Below are 22,967 nucleotides of genomic sequence, written 5' to 3' on the forward strand. Positions count from 1 at the left end.
ATTGAACTACTTTTTCTGTCAAATTTGTTGTATAACATGATGTTTTGGTGCTTAATTTGTAATATCATAACTTAATTTGATGTTTAATAGGCTTTCCCTTAATACCTCCTTATTATCCAACATATTCGCTTATCCAACATTCTGCCGGCCCGTTTATGTTGGATAAGTGAGACTCTACTGTACTTTGTTTACAATCATACATTATCAGGGAGCCATGGGCAAAAGGAAACAGAAGCAGTGACAACGCCTGTTTTGTCACAGGACTTGGCACATTGCTAACAGGACGAGATGGCAGTCTGACTGCTTAGTCATGCAGATCAAGCGGGCACAACAAATGAAAAGTAACTCATAATTAATCTTCATATGAGTTACAAAAATATGAAAGTCAAGACTTGTTACACATTTAACAATCCATTTTTACAAAGTGATTAATGATTTTGAGTTTCAGTGGCATCAGTACTAGCAGGCTCAAAATAATAAGGAAGACGAGGAATTTATTTTAACACAAGCATTCTTTTTTAGAAACAGATTTTCTTTTGTATGTGGATCAAAAGTCTTTAAAGCTGCATGGTCAAATTATATCAGACTTACAGTAGTTCATCTCTCTGAATCTGACAATTGTCAGCGTTAAATCAAATGGATTTTCAGTAGTTGGAACAAGTGCAATATTGTGTGGTCTACATCAGTTTAAAGACTAAGTTTCTGAATAAGGCTGCCCATGATTCAACATGGACTACGCTGTTTCATGTAACAGCTTCCATTAATGGCCTTCCCTACTCTTACATACAAATATCTGAAGAAAACAATTCTGCCTTTTAGGGATTGCCATTCCTTCCGGCACTCCTGTCTGTGATTGGGATTTTCAGAATACTAATTCACACCATCACATATCAGCACATACCACCATACATTAACATTAGTTGGCATCATATAGATCAGACATACTACAAACAGAGAGCAAGCAGTGATTATATGACCTTCATAACTGAGTGCCTACATTGTTCAAAATAGTTTAGTAAAACAATCTAGATTGGCTTAAACAAATATGCCTAGGCCAACTGCTTTTAATTACTGCCCTTTTGCATTAACAGAAACTCTGTGATAATTTCCTGTTTTGGCAACCATTCCAAAGAAAGCATGATTACTTAATCTGCTATTTCAGTTATACTTAAATATTACAGTGAACCATTTCTTATGGTTGAAGTGGAGATGGAGACAGATGCAAAGAGACTAGGCATATTATTTTGTGTACATTTCTTTGAACTTAAAAGAGAACTTACTTCTAAGGAACGATTGCTCAAAATTGTTATTCTCAGATGTGCACAATTTGCAATCAATATTTCAGCCTCCGTTATCCGTTATCATGGACAAAATCTGAATTCTTTTTCACATCTGCTTTTCAACACTATGGTTTGTTTAAAAATCATGTTGCATATTTTTTTTTGAAATGTGTTTCAATGCATTTGAATAGAGTACACTAAAAGGCAACTACATGGTGGCCAATTAAGACTTTAAATCTTTCTCTTATTTTTCTTTTTTAAACATATATATATGGCCATTTATATAATATACCATGAACTTGTGGCATTTCTGCCCACCCAAATTCAGGAACTCTCCTCCCACATATAGGATTATGGAATGGAAATCAGGGTAGGCACCTATTCCCAAATGCAGAACTGTCTTTAAAGAAAGACAACTAAGCTTCTCTTAACTGGGCCAAGAAGGGTTGGAAGTGCTACACAAGAAGAACACTCGTCCCCTGTGGGCAGGGAGTGGTTGTCTGGCTGACATACACAGCTGGCATTGGCACACTCCAGATGGACCTGTTTCCAGCTTTCTTTAGCCAAAGTGAAAGTTGCCGTGGGCGTCATGGGGCCTTTGGGGATGGGTGGAAGAGAGGAACAGTATACAAGTGAACGCATGGCAAAAGATTTCCTGTTTCCATATTTTATTTTATTTTTTTAATGTCTGACATTCACAGGCTGTGCCCATGAAATATTACATTGCCTAGTATCAGGAAATCACACAGACTTTGTCGGTGCATATGGATAACACCATTTGCATTCATCTGCATGTAAAATGTGGTTTGCATAGACAGTTTAGAAGAGGAGCCAAGCAAGAGCTTTCAAGCAAGTCCCACTCATTTCATCAACACCAGTTCCCTGGAGAACTAGGGTTCTTGCTTGGCTCAACTCCATGAGAGGGGATGCTTAAGAACAACAATGTCACTTTTTCTGTTCCAGAGATCAGTGAAGGCTTCAACACCTGTCAAAGCAACAGGAAACTCCTAGAGCAATCAAGTATCCATTCAGATCCATAAGCCTTCTAGAGTGGACCATCTTAATCTAACATCTACCAGGTAGTGTGATTTGTAAAACAGTAATAGAAAGTTCCTCCACATTTAGTTCACTTTTATAGCACCTTGCACAGAAAATTAGGCATAAAATGTGTCCAGCAGCATGGGTGGCACCAGATACTACTTGGGACAGAACCATGGTTGTCATGAAGGACAAGACATCCTGAGCACCTCCTGATAGAGAAGTCTCTGCAGGGACATTGAAGTCTCTCCACAAAATGTGCAAAGGAAACTCCAATGCTATCGCTAAGACCAATATTAAAGAGATCAAAAATATATTAAATCTGATTCATGAGTTAAAACATATGTAAACATTTAAAATTGTTTCAAAACCATAGGTGTTAGCATTTTGAGATAAATCAATAAGGACCAAAGGTTTTAATAAACAATTATTTCATTTGGCATCTAAATGAAACCATTGTTGGTTCCAATTGGGCCTGCAGAGGGAGGGACTCCACAATTGGGGTGCCCCTGTTGACAAGATCTTGTCTCGTGTCCTCACATGGTATACTGACCTCATTGGTAGGACACAGAGGAGGACTTCTCACAATGCCAGCAGACCTGATCCTGGCAAGGAACACACAAGGAGAGTCACTCAAGGTCACAAGCTGTTTAGGGCTTTAAATGTCACCACAAGCACCTTGAGTGGTGTTTAGAAACATTTTTAACCTCATGAAAGCAAGATTTGTAGACAAAAACCAGGTGAGGTTAAAACTGCCTCCTATCTCATGCAAACAATTGAAGTCATATGGATTTACTTTTTAGTATTAGATGCACATGACGTATTTAACCGAGTTTAACCAACCATCTTGATTTTGTTATTTGTTTGCATTCACGACTGGATAGCCCTTGTGGTCTCTTCCAACTCCATGATTCTATGAGTACATGCTAAATCACATTCTCTAAGTGATCCAAAGCATTTTTTCTTCTGTTACCAAGATTGTTATAGAGATCAACAACGGTATAATGATGACAGGACAAAATCAAAGTGTGTGTCTTTGTGTGCTTACACATGCAACCTAGAAAATCTTCACATGGGCTTCATTTCAACAGTGGTGACAGGTTTTTCTCTACTTTCAACACAGAGCCTGCAGACTCCCATCACACACAGTAAAAGTACTTTTGGGCTAGCTCCATGACGAAAGCAGAAAAAGCTCTTGTGCACATCTGCTGAAAAATTGCTGGCGGCGCACGATGGGAGGCTTCCTGTCTTTCTATTAGGAAAAATAGGTTGAGCTGACTTAAAGAGGCTTTCCTATGTGATGAGGTGAGGGAAGCCAGGATTGGTGCAGGGCGTGGGATGGCAGGTCCCCACACCCCCTGCGAAGGCACCACCAAGATCACCATGGTTCGCTGCAATACTCAGCAATTCCGGTGGCACACGCAAAAAGATCCCTAATCAACAGCAGAGTCTATTTTCCATCACTACTGAACAATTAATTTAACATATGAAGGTAGATGGTAGCTCCCATGAAGTAAATTGATGAGTCCATCCCAGGTTTCAACCTAGCGTTCAAAGCAGTGATTCCCAAAGTGGGCACTACCGCCCCCTGGTGGGCACTGCAGTGATCCAAGGGAGCGGTGATGGCCACAGGTGCATTTGGGGGAGATGAATAACTGTATTACCTTTCTATCCTGAGTTTAAAAAACAGTTTCATAATTTCAAACTTCAATGTTTCTAATTTACACCTTTCTTTACTATATTTTACGAAAAAGGTAGAAACATTAATACATATATCTTTCTGTTTAATTGCTATTAAAATTAAAAAAAATAATTTCCAGGGGGTGCTGCATAATATTTTTTCTGGAAAGGAGGTGGTAGGCCAAATAAGTTTGGGAACCACTGGTTTAAAGGATCAATTCTTAGCTCAAATATAGGTTCAGCACCTAGAACAGCTCTTTTGTAGTGATCCAAAACATGGAATGCATTCATTGCCTCACTAAAATGGGAGTTACCAACCGGCACCGATTATATTATGTGGATATGTAGGCTTCCTAATCACAGCAGAAACACTTTCCATCATCAAAGTTAGAAAATGGGACAGCTATCATCTTCTCATGAGTGGAAAATCTGGATATTACAGTTGATATACTGGAGAGAAAAACTTAGTACATAGGATGCAATTAAAGGATCAATTAATATCGCTCCAAGATTTTCTTTAGAGTAATTCATGCTGCCAAGAAATATGCTGAACATCACATATAGTTCTCTACCTCTTAGATTAGCCAGAGTTATGGCTGTACATATTGATTTTGAGAATTATGCATTCTTAATGCAGTGGGAGTTGAAAATTGGGACACTGTGTCATTTGAAATGGAGTGAATAACAGGGTGGATATAGCAAATGTCTAAGCGAAGAACATTTCTCAACACCATAATCATTCACAAGTTTAAAAAGGTATGCCCCACTGATATGAATAGGATTTACACTTGAGTAAGTGTATAGAAGACAGCATGAAGGCAAAGCAACCTGAGATACTATTACAAGGAACTGGATCTTTCAGCGATGGAAAATTATTGTTTTAGTATTTTGCATTTTTCAAACCACTGAAAAATTTTTATCCAGAACTGCTGCTTTATAAATCTCTGCTCCTCAATATAATTCAAAACAGTATAAAGCAATAATTTGTTTGGTTCACATGGTAATGAAATTGCAGGACTCAGAATGATGTACTGAAATGACAGTAATCGGTAAAGACATCAAAAGCACGATACATCTAGAATTAAGATTAAAATGGTGTTAAGAAAAAGAATAATGATGTACTACTCACATATGTTAAGATCAGATTCCAAAGTTTCAAAAGGAAGTAAAGCTTGGTTATAAATATTGTAATCTGTTTTTTTATATATATATATATATATATAACATAAGCTAACTGTCCACCATAAATGAAATATTCTTCTTATGGTACATAAACTGTTATTCTTGACATTATTAAAAAATAATTACGAAACAACATGGACAAAAATTCAGACGGACTTAGAAAGATGGAAATTCCTAAACATTTCTCTAATGGGACGTATTGCCATAATAAAAATGATAGTCCTACCAAAATTATTATTCCTATTTCAATCCCTCCCAATTATAAGATCCAATTATATTAGTAGTACAGGTTGAGTATACCTAATCTAGAAACCCAACATTTGTATAATTGTCTATATGGGTGGCTGAAACAGTGCTCCCTTTCCTTTCTTTTGGTTCAGTGCACACAAACCTGTATATAAAATGATCTTCAGGCTTTGTGTATAAGGTATATATGAAAGATAAATGAATTTTGGGTTGAGACTTGGGTCCCATCTCCAACAATCTCCTGATGTATCTATACAAATATTCCAAAAAACAGAAAAATCCTGAATCCAAAACACTTCTGGTCTCAGGCATTTTGGATAAGAGATGCTCAATCTGTATACAGTTTTCCCTCACTTATCACAGGAGTTAGGTTCCAGGACCACCTGCAATAAGTGAAAATCCATGAAGTAGGGACACTATATTTATTTTAATATTTATACATTATTTTAGTAGTTATACACTATTTTAAGTCTTTATCAACCAATCATGTGTTGATAAATCGCCTCCTTCTCCTCCCGTTGCCACTTGGGCTCCTTTTCTCTCCCTTTGGCTTCTCCTTCCTCCCTTCCTTAGGCTGTAAATTGTAATTTTTTTATTTATAATAGTCTTTTAGAATTTATTGAAAAACCATGAAACAGCGAATCCGCGAAAAGTGAACCGCAAAGTAGTGAAGGACCCATTTAAACAAGACGACATGGTGTGTTTTATTTTTGTTTTCCATAGTATTTTTCTTCTTGTGCACTCCCATTACATGTAGTTTTATATGTTGTAAAAATTATCTGTTAATAAAACTATTATTTTAAAAAAGGACACCATCAACCCAGATATCTGAATTGCAACTGGATTTGAATCCAGAATAAGTCCAACTTCTTCTTTGTTGTTTGCAAAACACTCAATTGTTCAAGTGTGTCAGAATGCTACACTCGAAGCTTGAATCAAAGTAAATTCATTTTTCTGTCTACTTTGAAATAATTAACTGCTGTACTAAAGCAGTTTTGAATGCTGAAGAGAAGGGTTTTTTCTATGCCTTGCTAAACTAGTTGCTATTGCGAAAATAGATGCTGTATGCTCACCAGACTATATTCCCCCACCACAGAGATCTGCTCAAGAAGCAGAATGCTTTGGAGCTGTATGTTTAAAGAGAAAGATTTGCAGAATGACTCCCTCCTGTTACAACGTTAAGAAATAACAATGTTTAAATAAAACACCTTATTCTGGTTTCCCCTGAAACTATATCTCCTGCTCTCGGTTAAGTGAAACCTGATGAAATACAAATCCAACCCAAAGGAGTTCACCCCAACCTTTCACCTTGAAACTTCCCTATGCTTTTGAAAAAAGTAAGTAAAAAAGAAAAACCATAAAAAGAAGGGGCCAAAGAGGAAAAGCATTAGGGCTTAGCCAAATGTTTCCAAATGTTTTACATTTATCCACATTTATCAAACTCATACCTCCTACCCTGCTCCAAAATTTTTCAAATGGGAGGTACTTAGGCATGGCAGCTGGTTTGAAAAGAAAAGAACAAAATATACTCTAAGGAGAACCACTTGCTGAATGTCCAAGTGGCTTCATATGCAGAACTATGCCAGAGAGTCAACGGCAGTCACGTAGGCAGGACATTGTGTTCGTGAAATACATTAAAATCATTGTGGACAATGTGTACAGGCCACATCAATGATGTCTTCAATAAAATTATTAATTTGCATGCAGTTTGCATGTCATTTTGGTATCAGATGATGGGATGAATTCAAGATTGTGCTTGCAGTAGCAAAAGTAGTTCACTTGTGGACACAGCTTCTACCAGATTTTGGGGACATCACCTCCCCCCCCCCTTATAGTTCACATCAATAAGAAGAGTATCCTGACCCTATGGGTACCATAGGCTTCCATGTGAAAGATGAGGAAAGGAAGTCCACTTCAATCTGAATATGCTCATGGTAAAGGTAAAGGTTTCCCCCTGACGTTAAGTCCAGTCGTGACCGACTCTGGGGGTTGGTGCTCATCTCCATTTCTAAGCCGAAGAGCCAGCATTGTCCATAGACACCTCCAAGGTCATGTGGCCAGGATGACTTCATGGAGTGCCGTTACCTTCCAGCTGGAGCGGTACCTATTGATCTACTCACATTTGCATGTTTTCGAACTGCTAGGTTGGCAGGAGCTGGGGCTAACAGCGGGTGCTCATTCTGTTCCTGGGATTTGAACCTGGGAACTTTTGGTCCGCAAGTTCAGCAGCTCAGTGCTTTAACACACTGTGCCACCAGGGGCCCGTATATGCTCATATGTAAGTCAGTTTCAGGTATAAGTCAAGGGAAGTTTTGGGGGTCAAAATTAATGATTTAGATATGATCCTTGCCTATGTAAAGGGTCATTCCACAGAGAAGGGGGAAACACCAATGCAACCTTGGGGGACAGCTGCCATTGACTGCCACTGCCACTTCTCTACCCAGGCATTTAAAAAAGGCCAGAAGTGGTACCATGGTGGAAAGAGTACAGGACTTCATTTAGGTTCTCCCGGGATGGACCAGAGAAGGGAATGGCTTAAGATATAGTACTTACATTGACCTGTGGATAAATCAACCTAGTTTTTTGGTTTGGTTTTAAAACTAAAATGTCTAGATTTATACATGAGTGTATCCGTATATTTATATGGGCATTTAACCCATTGCGCCCCCGGTAGCACAATAGGTTAAACTCTTATGCCGGAAGGACTGCTGACTGACAGGTCGGAAGTTCGTATCCTGCCATTTCTCTACCCAGGCATTTTTAAAAGGCTGGAAGTGGTACCATGGTGGAAACAGTACTGGGCTCCTTTTATATTCTCCCAAGATGGACTAAGCTCTCACCTTCATTCTACTCAAAGAAGGGAATGGCTCAAGAGACAGTACTTACATTGACCTGTAGAGAAGTCAACCTAGTTTTTTGGTTTGGTCTTTAAACTAAAATGTCTAGATTTATACATTAGTATATCAGTAAATTTTATATGGACATTTAACCCATGGAGCCCCCAGTGCGCAGCAGGTTAAACCGCTGAGCTGCTGAATTTGCTGACTGAAAGGGGAGCGGGGTGAGCTCCCACTGTTAGCCCAGGCTTCTGCCAACCTAGCAGTTCAAAAACATGCAAATGTGAGTAGATCAATAGATACTCCTCCGGTGGGAAGCTAACAGTGCCTCATGCAGTCATGTGGCCACATGACTTTGGCGGTGTCTACGGACAACGCTGGCTCTTCGGCTTAGATATGGAGATGAGCACCAACCCCTAGAGTCAGACACGAGGCTTAATGTCAGAGGAAAACTTTTACCTTTACCGTAACCCATTGCACCCCCCAGTGGTGCAATGGGTTAAACCCTTGTGCCAGCAAGACTGCTGACCAATAGGTCAGCCGTTCGAATCTGGAGAGAACAGGATGAGCTCCCTCTGTCAGCTCTAGCTCCCCATGTGGGGACATGAGAGAAGCCTCTTAAAGAATGGGGAAACATCAAACATCCAGGCGTCCCCTAGGCGACATCCTTGCAGATGGCCAATTTTCTCACACCAGAAGCGACTTGCAGTTTCTCAAGTCGCTCCTGACACGAAAATATGAAATTTTAACAACAATGGTGATGATGGTGATTAAATAGCTTGCGACAATTCACAGAATCTCCAGTAAAATGAGAATGAAGGATAAGGAAGGAAGGAATGGAAAGCAGAAATATAACTAGCAGATTCAAAGTATGGGCGACCCCCGCTTTTGGTATGTACTCAACTACAAAACCCCTTTACACACATGATCTTTTTTAATGGCTTAAGGCACTGTCAACTACTTAACTTAAGTACTTGTTTATTAATTTTTCATTGCTTAGCCCAGCCTCTGAAGGGTAAGATTTCCCCCTCATCCCACAAAATCAATGATTTCATGTGTATAATGGAGTTGAAATTAGCACAGGTTCTTCTTCGGCTCTTCTCCTCTCCTTTCCCCTGGGCCTTCATTATTTATTCAGTGGAATCTTTAACACAAGGAATGACTCCCTTCCATTGTTTTGTTGAAGATCTCCTTGACTAAGTTTGAAACAATTGTGTTTTTTTACCACCTCTGCACTTATCTCAGCACTTCAGGAGTAAAGGTTTGTAAATAAACAGATTATCCCCCGTGTATTCTGCCAAATAAATATTCCTTGGCTTTTAATTTTTAATCAAAAGATGTTAGTGAAGAGGTATGCTTGACCCTTAAAATTGTGCTGGGATATATTTCACAGTAATAAAAAGAAACAGAAGTGTTCAACTTCTGCATCTTTTTGTCTTGTTTTTGTTGGGGAGCGGGGTTAGGGCTGCTATACACACGTAATATTTTAATGTTCAAAATAATTTTTGTTGCAAAGCCAAATAAAAGTAAACCACCACATAAACTCCCTTTCAGCCTCACATCCTGTTTTCTCTATATTTATAAAGAGTTATTGAACTGTCACAGAGGCACATATCTCAAGCTGCTATTTAAATGGTACCCAGGTTTTCTCTACCACTGTTCCCAAATAAAAATAAAACAGAACAAAAATCATATTTAGTGCAATTTACTGCATTTGATATTTTCTTCTCTTTCTTTCTTTCTTTCTTTTTTTTTTTTTTGAAAGAGTAATAGGAGGACTACTACACTACTAAAAGCAGAAAACAGAAGATATATTCCTTTAAGGGCCCAAAAAAAAGGAAATAATGTTGACTACGAGTTGCAATCAGTCTTAATTCATTCTTTATTGCTGCTCTGGTTCAGTGTTATTTGAGCTGGTCTTAACTGTTAAAAGCATTTCAAATGTTCACATGGTGTGCATTAGGTTACCAAGTAAAAGCAAGGCGAGCCTAGCAAATGTAACTTTCTGAATGCAAACCACATGAACTTGATTTCTTTGTGGCATAACTTTAATTGGGTTCAGAGGTCTCTCAGATGTATCTGTCTATCTGCTTTCTGATGCCCTCGTGTGATAAGGCTAATATGAAGAAGCTGGTTGGAACGGCTCTCGGTTACAGTGAGTCCATTACCTAGTGCTTCCCAGGTTGGGACAGCTCTTTTCTTTAGTGCCTATACAATGGGGTGAAATACCTTTAAGCAGTGGTTCTCAACCTGTGGGTCCCCAGATGGTTTGGCCTTCAACTCCTAGAAATCCTAACAGCTGGTAAACTAGCTAGGATTTCTGGGAGTTGTAGACTAAAACACCTGGGGACTCATAGGTTGAGAACCACTGGGCTAGAGATTTTGGACGACACATTCCACAACTCTTTCATTACTGATTGGACATGTTAGGTGTGACGTAGGGAAGTTGTAGTGGAAATAACTGAGGAGTATCAAATGTTCTCCATCACTGCTCCTTTTGACCAAATGTGGCAACCACACAACAAGCATCAGAAACCTGATATGGCAGGGTATAATATCTGCTATAATACACAACATTACTTTGTCATAATGCAGCAGCAAGTTACTACAAGCTCAGTTCCTTCCCATCCATGAAACTGCCTTTTGTACTAGGTTTCTTCTGCTCCATGAATAAATTGATCCATAAAGGACAGCATGGAGATACGGAAGACACAGAGAGACCTCCCATTCACATTTATAACCCTGACATTTTGTCTGTACTGAATGTTATTCCCAGACAAGGATGGGGCAAGGTGAGGGAAGAGAACAGGCTTCTACTCTATGAGAATCTATGCACTCCACAGTACTCTCTGGCATGCCTATTGTTGATGGTGAATGATTTATTTTCTCATTGAGTACCAGGAGCAAATCTTGCCATTCATCAAACAGCCGTTTGGGAGATCACAGAAGGAAAGAAAATTCTGCATTACCAGAACAGAGCTAGCACAGCAACTTAGCAAAAATTCCTCCTTTCAGGTAGAAAAGATCCTCAGGAATTCTGCATCATTATTTCCACTTATTTGATGTTCTAGTTCTTTTTAATGTGACTGGCACAACTCCTTGGAGCAATTACTCTAAACACTACCCTAAGGATTAATCATAATAATAATAATAATCCAGACTGGCAAAGTTCTGGAACACAACACACCAGACATCACAGTTGTGGAAAAGAAAAAGGTTTGGATCATTGATGTCGCCATCCCAGGTGATAGTCGCATTGACAAAAACAACAGGAAAAACTCAGCCGCTATCAGGACCTCAAGACTGAACTTCAAAGACTCTGGCAGAAACCAGTACAGGTGGTCCCGGTGGTGATGGGCACACTGGGTGCTGTGCCAAAAGATCTCAGCCGGCATTTGGAAACAATAGACATTGTCAAAATTACGATCTGTCAACTGCAAAAGGCCATCCTACTGGGATCTGCGCGCATCATCCGAAAATACATCACACAGTCCTAGACACTTGGGAAGTGTTCGACTTGTGATTTTGTGAAACAAAATCCAGAATATCTATCTTGTTTGCTGTGTCATACAATAAAATAATAATAATGTGCAAGGAAGCTGATGAAACCATTGATCATATCCTCAGCTACTGTAAGAAAATCGCACAGACAGACTATCAACAGAGGGACCACTATGTGGCCCAAATGATTCATTGGAACTTATGCCTCAAGTACCACCTCCCTGCAGTAAAGAACTGGTGGGATCACAAACCAGCAAAGATAATGGAAAATGAACATGCAAAGCTACTGTGACTGACAAAGTTTTGGAACACAACACACCTGACCTCACAGTCGTGGAAAAGAAAAAGGTTTAGATCATTGATTCACCATCCCAGGTGACAGTCGCATTGACAAAAAACAACAGGAAAAACTCAGCCGCTATCAGGACCTCAAGATTGAACTTCAAAGACTCTGGCAGAAACCAGTACAGGTGGTCCCAGTGGTGATCGGCACATTGGGTGCCGTGCCAAAAGATCTCAGCCGGCATTTGGAAACAATAGGCATTGACAAAATTACGATCTGCCAACTGCAAAAGGCCACCCTACTGGAATCTGCACGCATCATCCAAAAATACATCACACAGTCCTAAACACTTGTTCGACTTGTGATTTTGTGATACGAAATACAGCATATCTATCTTGTTTGCTGTGTCATACAACGTGGTTGTGTCAATAATAATAATAATACACTTGGGAAGCATCCGATGTGTGATCCAATGCAAAAGTCAGCATGGTGGTCTTGTTTGCTGTGTACTAATCTTGTTGTGTATCAAATAATAATGATGAGTTTTATTTATATCCTGTTCCCTCTCCCGGAAAGGACTCAAGGCGGCTTACAGAAAGTAACAATTTAAACCATACAAAAAACAATAGTACATAGGTCAACTTAATATAACTTAAAACAGAACCATTGCAATTACTGAAAACATATAAGAGCATAACATCAACATCAAAAATAGCTGCTCTTAATGGTATTAAAGCATTAAAAATGTCAAAACCTACTTAGCGGGATGGTGACTCTCTGACTCTCCAGATAATTTGGATTTCAGCTACCGCAATCCCTTACTATATTTCTGGTGGGCTTTTGGGAGTTGTAAGTCCATACCTGCTCTGGAGCAAAACTTATACTCAAGTTATGCCTTTTCCAATAACTGGGGTGCAATTAAGTTACACTATGACTGTATGTTGATGGGGGAATAACAGAACTCCCTTTGTGGTATAAAGTATAATTTTTATTTTATTTTTTCCTCCTTTAACACTATTCATTTTGAAATGTGTATTTATTGCTAATCGCATTTGTCATTTATTGTATTTCCCAGAACACACTGATTTGGTATTGTAATTAATATCAGGAGTTAATAACAGTTCTGTGATATTTGTTTCAAAGCTTGTAGTGATCACGGACATATTCATTTTCCTAAACTTAAAATTCAACTCTTTCACTCAGAAGAAAGGTTCATGACACTCAATGGGAATTACTTCCACGGAAATTAATGTAGGTTTGTGAAAAGGACTATTTTAAACCAAAACTATAAAGAAGGGGGAGCAATCATTATGAACCAAAAAAATGTCAAGCAATCTGCTAGTAGTAAGGTTTTCCACAAAAGTCTAGATTCCAGGCAAAACTGCCCATATAAACTGCCTGTCATTATATAGCCTTTTTAAAGTAGGTCCAGTTGAGACTGATTTCAAAACAGTATCCTGAAACCTTAGAAAAACAAACCACACGAAAAGAGCACAAGTTAGGGCTATTTAATGAGAAATTTCTCAGGAAACGGATGCAAATTTGGTTTCATCATCATTAGATGCTAATCTCAGAATAATTTTTTTAGCATTTTTATATTGATGCCTTAAGAGAACTGAAACATCTAAAAGGGCTAGTTTACTTTCACCAGCTTTGTTTTTCTAGCTCCTCAAGAATTCTATAGCCTCTGGTCTGTTCATTTAATCCACATCGACACATGTTCCAACACTCTGTGTTGATGACTCACAATCTTTATCAGAACTTGGAAAGTTCCTTGTAAAAGAGCAATGTGTTATAGGACCCGGCACAGCCCCCACGTATCTTGTCAGTTAATTACAAGAGGGTTTAAAGAGCTTGTTCATTGCTTGTTATGGTACTGTTGTTTAATTTTTAATGCAATTTAAATGGAATAAAATTGAGGAGAAAAAATAGCACAGAATGCCCCTCTGAAATAAGTAAACATTTTTAGTTACACAGAAAATTCTAAAAAAATATTCTGAGATTATGCTCAGATGTTGGACTTTGCTTTTACTACTATAAAGACATACCAAGAGCAATGAATTAACCAGAAGATTCTTTTGTGAAAAATAGATTCTTTTTGCTACCAAGTCATGTTGTGAATATTGCAGGCCAGAAGATATAAAATAAATTGTGGCCTCTGGGAGGAATGCCATCATCTCTTGGTCCATTGCTATCAGCTTACATGGTCTTATCCCAGTACCATGGCTTTATCTCAGTACCAACAGACATTTTTAAACCTATCCTGGGCATTTGATGACAGTCAGTTAAATAGTAAATAGAATTTTGTACAGCAGCTCAACTCTTTGGGCATATACATATAATGCTATTGAGATACTATGTCCTTTGTAGACACTAGCCCAGGTCCCATTTCAGCAGCTATGTTAAGCAAGAAAATCTGAAGTGTCATCCAGATGCATTCATCTGAATATAATCCTGGGAATGTTACATTTTGGACTACAACTCCCAGAATCCCGCAGCCAGTGTCATCATTGGTCAGGCTTAATGCAGCATTCTGGGAAAATGGCCTGAAGCCTAACTCTCCCAAGCTCTAGAGGTGTTTGGAAACCTGACTCCATAAGGACTTTATTTTTATCCAAAAGTGTATGTACACAGAATCATATCTAAATAAACATATTTGAAGAGATGAGCAGGACTACAAGCAGATTTTATCATCTTTATCTAAGACAAGTATAACAAGCTACGTTAAATGTTGTGTTATAAAACCCGGCATAACTATTGATGAGCACTTTTCATCCACAAAAATAGTGGATGGAAAGGTAGTTAATTGTGATTGTTACAACAAACCAAATTCCACCCTGGAATGTAAACAGGGCCATCCATTGTAATACTAGAATGTGACTACTAATACCAGAATGGGACTACCGTATAGGTCTATGGAAGTATATTGACTGAAACTCTGGAGAACCAGTATGAAATAGTCATGACAGTCTTGGATTTAATGGGCCAATGGTTTGACTTGGCATAAAACAGTCTCTCTTTTTCCTAAACAGGTTAAACCAGCTTTCATTCAGAGTTAGAAGTATCTCACAGACATTTTGATGACTGGGGAAGTCAATCTGTAAAGGATCTCAAATACATAGCATTTTGCTTCTCTTTCATTGGAAAACATGCAGGTGTCAAAAGCAATGCTGATTTCTATAGCTAATGCTAAACAAAAAAAAGTCAAATTCTATTAGCTACATAATTTATGACACAGCTAGACATTCCACTCTCAACCCCGCCATCTTTTAAAATAACCTTTTGGCAAATACAAGAACAATTCAACCCTTTTTTATATACAGTGAGATGTTTTCAGGATACTATTAAAATAATCCTATAGTACTACATGTCAACACCAGTTCCAGCATTATTGAGATTATCTGATTTCATTGACTCAGCAATGTTGAAAGCTTCAGTTAGCGTTTATTCATTTACTTGATTTATTTCACACCCTTTTTCAGAATGTTAAAGTTGTTAAACAACTCACAGCTTTGCAGCAATACCTACCCTGAAGTGAAAAAATTGCTGGCAATAGAGGATGGTCCATTTTCATACTATGAGTTCTAATATATATAACATTTAGCACAGTATCACAGACAATGAAAATAAGGCCCCTTCTACACTGCCATATAAAATCCACATTATCTACTTTGAACTGGATTATATGGCAATGTAGGTAAAGGTTTTCCCCTGACATTAAGTCTAGTCGTGTCTAGTTGGTGCTCATCTCCATTTCTAAGCTTTATTTGTAGATACCTCCAAGGCCATGCATGACTGCATGGAGTGCTGTTACTTCCTGCAGGAGCAGTACCTATTGACCTACTCACATTTTGCATGTTTTTGAACGGCTAGGTTGGCAGAAGCTGGGGCTAACAGTGGGAACTCACCCTGCTCCCCGGATTCAGACTGCTGACCTTTGGGTCAGCAAGTTCAGCAGCTTATCGATTTAATCCACTGCGCCACTAGGGGCTCCATATATGGCAGTGTAGACTCATATAATCCAGTTCAAAGCAGATAATGTGGATTATCTGACAGTAATCTGGATTATATGGCTGTGTAAAAGGGGCCTAAATCAGGATATCTTATCAACATTTATCACCTCTCCCCACTCAGTTACCAGCTCTTGGTGAATTGCATGACAAAAAAGATGAACTACTTAACAGAGCAATCCTAAATAATTCCACACAACTGATTTCAATGAGATTCTAATTCAAAGGATGGAATCTTTTGTTTTTTTTTCAAATAGAGTAGGCCTATATTGTAGGGACAAAATTAAAATGTTCAGTAAACTTCTATATGTTGAATTTAACTTTTAGCATGCTTATATTTAAAGTGAACTGTATTATGAAACAAACTGCAGGAAAAGTAGCTGCTAAAAATGGAAAAGGCATTGCTCTGGAGGGAGGATTCAGCTTATCTGCATTTCCTTGCCTCTAAAATAAACTTTTACACTCTCTTATCTCTCTGCAGCATTTTAGACTTTACTGTCTTCCCTCTGGGTAACTTATCACTAGGATGTGTGCCTGCTGTTCGTCACAAAAAGGCAACAATTGGCAGTTAAATGTTCCTTGTCTACATTTGAACTTCAAAACATATATAGTCAAGTGATAATTTCTGCCATAATCTGTATTTGCTGTTGTACAAAAAATTACTACCCAGCAACGCCCGTAAGGTTTAGAGTAAACTTTCAGACTGCTTAAAATTTAAATGATAAGATGTAGTCATGTTTTCACGTGGCAATAAAGAAATCTTAGTGGTGGCCTTTTGAGGCCAAGAAGGACTGGCATATTGTGTTTCTCCTCCTTGATTTGATCTGTAGCCTGTTCCTTTGACGGACTATCCTTTTGCGTATCTAAGACTTTTCCATTTGAAATCCCATATCCCACCAGGTGATAGGGTAAGACAAAAAAAGAAAAGAAAGAGAAAGAACGGCAACAATAAAGACAGCACCACAAAAAGCCCAGAAATAAAAGTTCCAGCCATTCCAAACACACCTAACTCTGCTCCAAGGAATGCAAGGCACATGCCTAGAGATGAATCCCAGCCTCTCTTGCAGAAGTGAAGCCTGAATGCAACCGTCTGAATGAAACCTTATCTTGCCATTTGTTGTTTTTGTTGGACTGCAGCCAGTGCAAACATTTGCAGGTGGCTGGACCATATTTTGACACTTAACTATCTACAGTTGTGATAAAAATCAGAATGTTGTTACAGTACAATTCTTTCTAGCCTTCAGGGCCCGATTCTGCTCTCACTTAAGACCATTACACCATTGTTTTTTCAAACATTTGCAGTTCATTACCAGAAATATTTTTCAGGATCATTTTTTTTAAATCCTCCTGATTTTTGCATACCAGACACGATCCCATTGCCAACAACAACATAATTATACTGCACATTATAATATATTCAAATATAAACCATGATGCCAGTTATCGATTGTTTCCATATCTGCTATTGAGCCACAGTAATCCTCTCCTCCCAAAAAAGATTTATAGTTCACTAAGACATCACAAGTAAATATATGACTTTTTCTTTTTATTATCAGAAAAAAATGAAATGCAAAGATACGGAATGGGGAATGACTGGCTCGAGAGCAATACATGCGAAAAAGATCTTGGAGTCCTCGTGGACAACAAGTGAAACATGAGCCAATAGTGTCATGCAGCAGCTAAAAAAGCCAATGGAATTTTGGCCTGTGTCTAGATCCAGGAAAGGCATGCTACCCCTCTATTTTGCCTTGGTCAGACCACACCTGGAATACTGTGTCCACTTCTGGGCATTGCAATTTAAGGGAGATGTTGACAAGCTGGAATGTATTCAGAGGAGGGTGACTAAAATGACCAAGAGTCTGGAGAACAAGCTCTATGAGGAGTGGCTTAAAGAGCTGGGCATGTTTAGCCTGCAGAAGAGAAGGCTGAGAGGACACATGATGACCATGTAAAAATATGTGAGGGAAAGTCATAGGGAGGAGGGAATAAGTTTGTTTTCTGCTGCCCTGGAGACTAGGATGCAGAACAAGGGCATCATACTACAGGAAAGGAGATTCCACCTGAACTTTAGGAAGAACTTCCTAATAAAGTGAGTGGATAAGCTGTTCAGTAGTGGAACTCTCTGCCCCAGAGTGTGATGGAGGCTCCTTCTTTGGAGGCTCTTAAACAGAGGCTGGATGGCCATCTGTCGGGGGTGCTTTAAATGCGATATTCCTACTTCTTTGCAGGGGGTTGGACTGGATGGCCCATGAGGTCTCTTTCAACTCTATGATTCTATGATTAAAAACCTTTCCTTGTATCTTTCATAATGTGTACATATCAATTTCTTATATGAAGTGTATAAACCGTTGCTTATATGTATCAAAATGTAGCTTGAAGGCAGCCACTTCCTCATGCTCCCTGTTTGCATAATCTTTTAGGAAAGGGGATATTGGCCAAATCCCTCCAGATATTTCCCAAGCCAGATGACTATTGGAAACATTGTGTGTATATAGAGATAGATGATCCTCTCTACCAACAAGATAAGCTCAGGATGTTTGTCCACTTGACCTGAGGCTGAGAGTCTGCTACTCCCACAGAAGAGAGGCTTAATATTTGTGCATTTATTAACTTTCTGTACTGACAACCAAGTCCTTGATTGTCTAAGGGCCCTTCCACAGCAGATCCTGGCTGGTCGATTTCTCAGACAATTAGGAGAGGGAGCGGGAAGTCTGAATAGCTGTCAGAATTGTATAAGATGTCTTCCATTTTTCTGTATGTTTATGCTTGTACCTCTTGAAGCAAATTGCTTGTACTTGCATCCTTTTTGGCTGAATCATATTAAACCTCTGTGGCTTGTCTTCAATCTAGTGAGCAATAGCTTATCTGTATTGGCTGGATTTTGTGAAACAAATGGATATCAGCTGTGCATTTAAAATAAAAGCTGATATCTGAAAATATCTCTGGATGCATCTTGAGATTCTGGCTTGTACAGCTATCCTTGACTATGTAATATTATATATCTTTGTCTATGTAACATTACTTTATTTGGCACTGTGTTTTCTAAATTGCTGGTTTGATTTTTACCGTAATGTACACTGTTAATCTAAATGCCAGTTGGCACTGTTTTAAAATGTATTGAACATGCTTTTGCAATAGTCTATTGATTGCAATGAACAAATACTTCCAGGGGAAATTCTTCAAACATATGCTAATTTTGACAATATATTTTATGCAAAAGTGTTTAGGACATCAGTAAACTTCAGTAATAAGGAGATTGATCAATAGATGCCTCAAAACTTTACTGCTTTCCCATGGCAGACTTGCCACCAAGGATAGCTGTAACTTACTGATATACCGTATACAGTATACTGGAGTTTAAAACGGGTTTTTTAGCCCTTTTTAGGGCTGAAAAGGCCCTCTTTGGCTTATATTCGAGTGAGGGTCCTGGTGGCTTATATTTGGGTCAGCCTATACTTGAATATATAGGTAATCAGAGTTAGACAGTTTTGTCTTATTATTATCTTAAATTACAGTTTTATTTAAATATTCAAAAACATTTAACTTATTGATGCCTCAATTAATGTAATTTTATTGGTATCTATTTTTTAAAACATTTACCAGTTGCTGCTGCATTTCCCACCATTGTCTTATATTTATTTATTTATTTTTATTTATTTGCGACATTTATATACTGCCCTTCTCACCCCGAAGGGGACTCAGGGCGGTTTACAAGTATATATACATACAATATATTATATTATATAACTATATTGCAATATTATTAGTAATATTGCATGTAATATAAATATACAATAGTGAATTATATTATATACTCGAGTAAATAAGTTTTCCCAGTTTTTTGTGGTAAAATTAGGTGCCTCAGCTTTTTTTCGGGTCAGCTAATACTCGAGTATATACGAAATCACCATCACCATTGCCTATTTCTGAGCATTGCACTACTGTAACACTTTGCAGATCTGCAACTGTACTTCTGGGTAGCAGTGGAACTCCATCCACTCACAGTTCTGCTGCTTCAGATCTTTATTTTTCAGTTTTACTGGCCAGAACAAATTTGCAATTGTTATAATATTTAGGATAACATAAAATTAATTCATTATATCAACTATAATAAAGTGAATGGAGAAGGACAACCCTCCCCATGTGATATCATTTCTGTGCCAGCATGCTGGAATAGAAGCGGATTGAGAGATTATGGCACAAGTAATTTGTGGCATCATGAGCTACTAATGGGTTTTGCCCATCAATAGCAGGAGACGGTTTTGTTGATGAAGATGGCATACTGGTAACAGGTTGTGCACAGCATTGGGCTGGGCTGTGGCGCAGGCTTTTTAGCAGCCAGTTGCAACAAATCACTCTGACCAGGAGGTCATGAGTTCGAGGCCCACCAGTGCCTGCGTCTGTCTCTGTCTCTGTTCTATGTTATGGCAATGAATGTTTGCCTTATGTCTGCAATGTGATCCGCCCTGAGTCCCCTTCAGGGTGAGAAGGGCAGAATATAAATACTGCAAATAAATAAATAAATAAATAAATAAATAAATAAATAAATAAATAAATAAATAAATCGTCGTAGATCACAATTGTTACACACAAGGCCCGCAAGGTCGAATCTAACCTGGCACATCATGTTATGTGGCCCACAAGGTTTTCAATGCCAGGGCAACATAGTTACATTTATACAGTATTAGAATTACAAACAGCCCTTTGAATGCAACCATACGGCTGATGTGGCCCTTGGTGAAAATGGGTTTGACAACCCTGTTCATAGATGATGTTTTGATTCTGTGCCACTTTGTTGTGACAAAGTCCTAAAGCATACATTAGGAGCTAAATAGTTTATTATGTCCAATACATTTGGCTGGATGCTCATTGTGAAAGAAGGAATCAGAATACATTTGTCTGAAAAATTCTCGATCTAAACACATAGCAGTTGTCTTAACTTAGACGGAGAACCTTTCAATGGGTGGTCCAATTTGACAAGTTCTCGAGTTCCGTGAAGAGGAAAATCTATTACTATGGCTCTGGAACTATGAATGGTATTGCTCTAGAAACTCCAAATTTCACACAAAAAATGTAGGTTTTTAAGACAACCGTCCACATACATATGAACAAATGCACATTGTTTTCAAACAAAATCTTCATCTTCTACCTCCGCATAAGCAACACTATACAAACAAGGAATTTCTTACAGCTCTTGATCATGTCATGGGTTTTCTTCATCATGTTGGGAGGAAATGTAGGACAACACCACATGCAAGCCAAAATTAAAAGTGCCAAGGACACTCTTACCCAATCTGTCGATTTGTGGAAGGTGCTTGCGTGATGACTGAACTCGACTGGGGGGACGGCATGGCTTGCTGGATCACAATGCTGGTGTCATGGTTTGGCATCCTTGGATTTGAGAGCTGATGTGGCCCAGGGGCTGCCATAGCTCCTCCAACAGAGTTATGCATTGAAATATTCTGGGGAGAGAAGATGGAAAAAATAAAATTAGATGTTCTATTTGTTTAGAACAAGGCTTCTTCAATTCTTTCCACTTGTGACCCCTTTCCAACTGAATTTTTTTTACATGACCCCCATTTATATAGGTAGAAAATCAAACATTTGCTGATAATACATCAGCATTTGCAAGGCTTGCTAAACAGGCCGATTTCCCCTTTTTATGAAGTACAGCTGAAGCATCCACTGTAAGCACTGAATATTGTTGCTTACGGATTATGTAAATGGGTACCATTCAGAAACTTTTTACTGTTGCCAAATTTTTGTGACCCCAACATTGAGCTAAGGAGACCCCATCTGGGATTGGGGCAGACAATTTAAGAAGCAGCGGTCCAGATTATCCCTATGCCCAAAATTCGGGAGCGCAAAGTAGCAACAAAATTAAACATTACTGGCTTCTGGCAAACGGCACATCAATAGATTTTGTTCTAACCACAGTAAAGAAATGAAAAATAACTCTTTCCTTTTACAGTGAAACACACATTGAAAAAACCTGCAAGTTGACTAATTATTCTTCTGTGTATCTGACTCGTGATTTATAATACTGAGAGTTTGCACAGATCCATTTGCCAGTGTGCGAGACATATTTCATTTCAAATGAATTTCCCAGTCAATCTGTGGCACTTTGATTTATCATTCTGGCTCATGCTACTGTACTAGATTTGCTGAGAATGATGAGTTAGTTTTGACAGATTCAAATTAACAACCAGGTTTTTAAATTTTAGATTCAGTGGATGTCTTGGTCCAATAGTTTGATTCAACTTGTTTGTTTTCTTTTTGTTTTCTTTTTGTCTGCTTTAATACAGACATGCAGACTATATGAGCCTCCTAGTGTTGCTGTACTGCATTTCTCTGTACTTGCAAGGCTGATGGGGATTGGAATTCAATGGGAATTGGAGTTCATATTAAGAGAAGGAATGCTGTTCATCTCTTTTGTTCAAAGATAAGCTTTGAAATACCATACCATTCATGTTCATGAGTAGAAAGGCAAGACTTCAAAATCTGAAGTTTTTGTTCTAAAGAACAAAAATCTAACATAAATTATCTACAGGCATAGTTTAGTTTTTAAAATTTGATTCAAAAGTTGACATCTAAAATTGAAATGAGAAGTTTCTATCTGGTGATAACTAAGTTACTTTTAAACATTTCCAATATTTTCATAGAAACTAGCATAATATGGTGGTTATGACTCTGGACATCAGGTTTCAAATTTATGCTCAGTCATGAGTGACCTTAGGCAGGTCACACTCTCTCAGCTTCAAAGAAGTCAAAGGTAAAATCTCTTGGAACAATTTATATAAGAAAACCTTTAGAGTCACATTAAGATGGAAACGGTTTGAAGAAACACAGCAACAACAATCACAACATACTGTATTTTCATGTGAGTAGGTTGAACAGGAAATTTGTGATT

The 22,967-nt window shown here is 38.3% G+C and overlaps 1 protein-coding gene across 6 annotated transcripts in view; it reads right to left on the reverse strand.

Moving 5' to 3' along the window:
- creb5 (cAMP responsive element binding protein 5) overlaps positions 1–22,967 on the reverse strand; it is a 323,604-nt gene that overhangs the window by 193,641 nt on the left and 106,996 nt on the right. For 5 of the 6 annotated variants that reach the window (XM_008117034.3, XM_008117035.3, XM_008117037.3 and 2 more), the window contains one exon: positions 21,347–21,519. In XM_008117034.3, the coding sequence (XP_008115241.1) occupies positions 21,347–21,519 (173 nt within the window). Of the gene's footprint in view, positions 1–17,062; positions 17,825–21,346; positions 21,520–22,967 lie in introns of those variants that run through there. The other variant, XM_008117040.3, reaches the window with a different exon arrangement.

The sequence above is a fragment of the Anolis carolinensis genome, chromosome 6 (assembly GCF_035594765.1).
Source record: "Anolis carolinensis isolate JA03-04 chromosome 6, rAnoCar3.1.pri, whole genome shotgun sequence".
NCBI classification, from domain to species: Eukaryota; Metazoa; Chordata; class Lepidosauria; order Squamata; family Dactyloidae; genus Anolis; species Anolis carolinensis.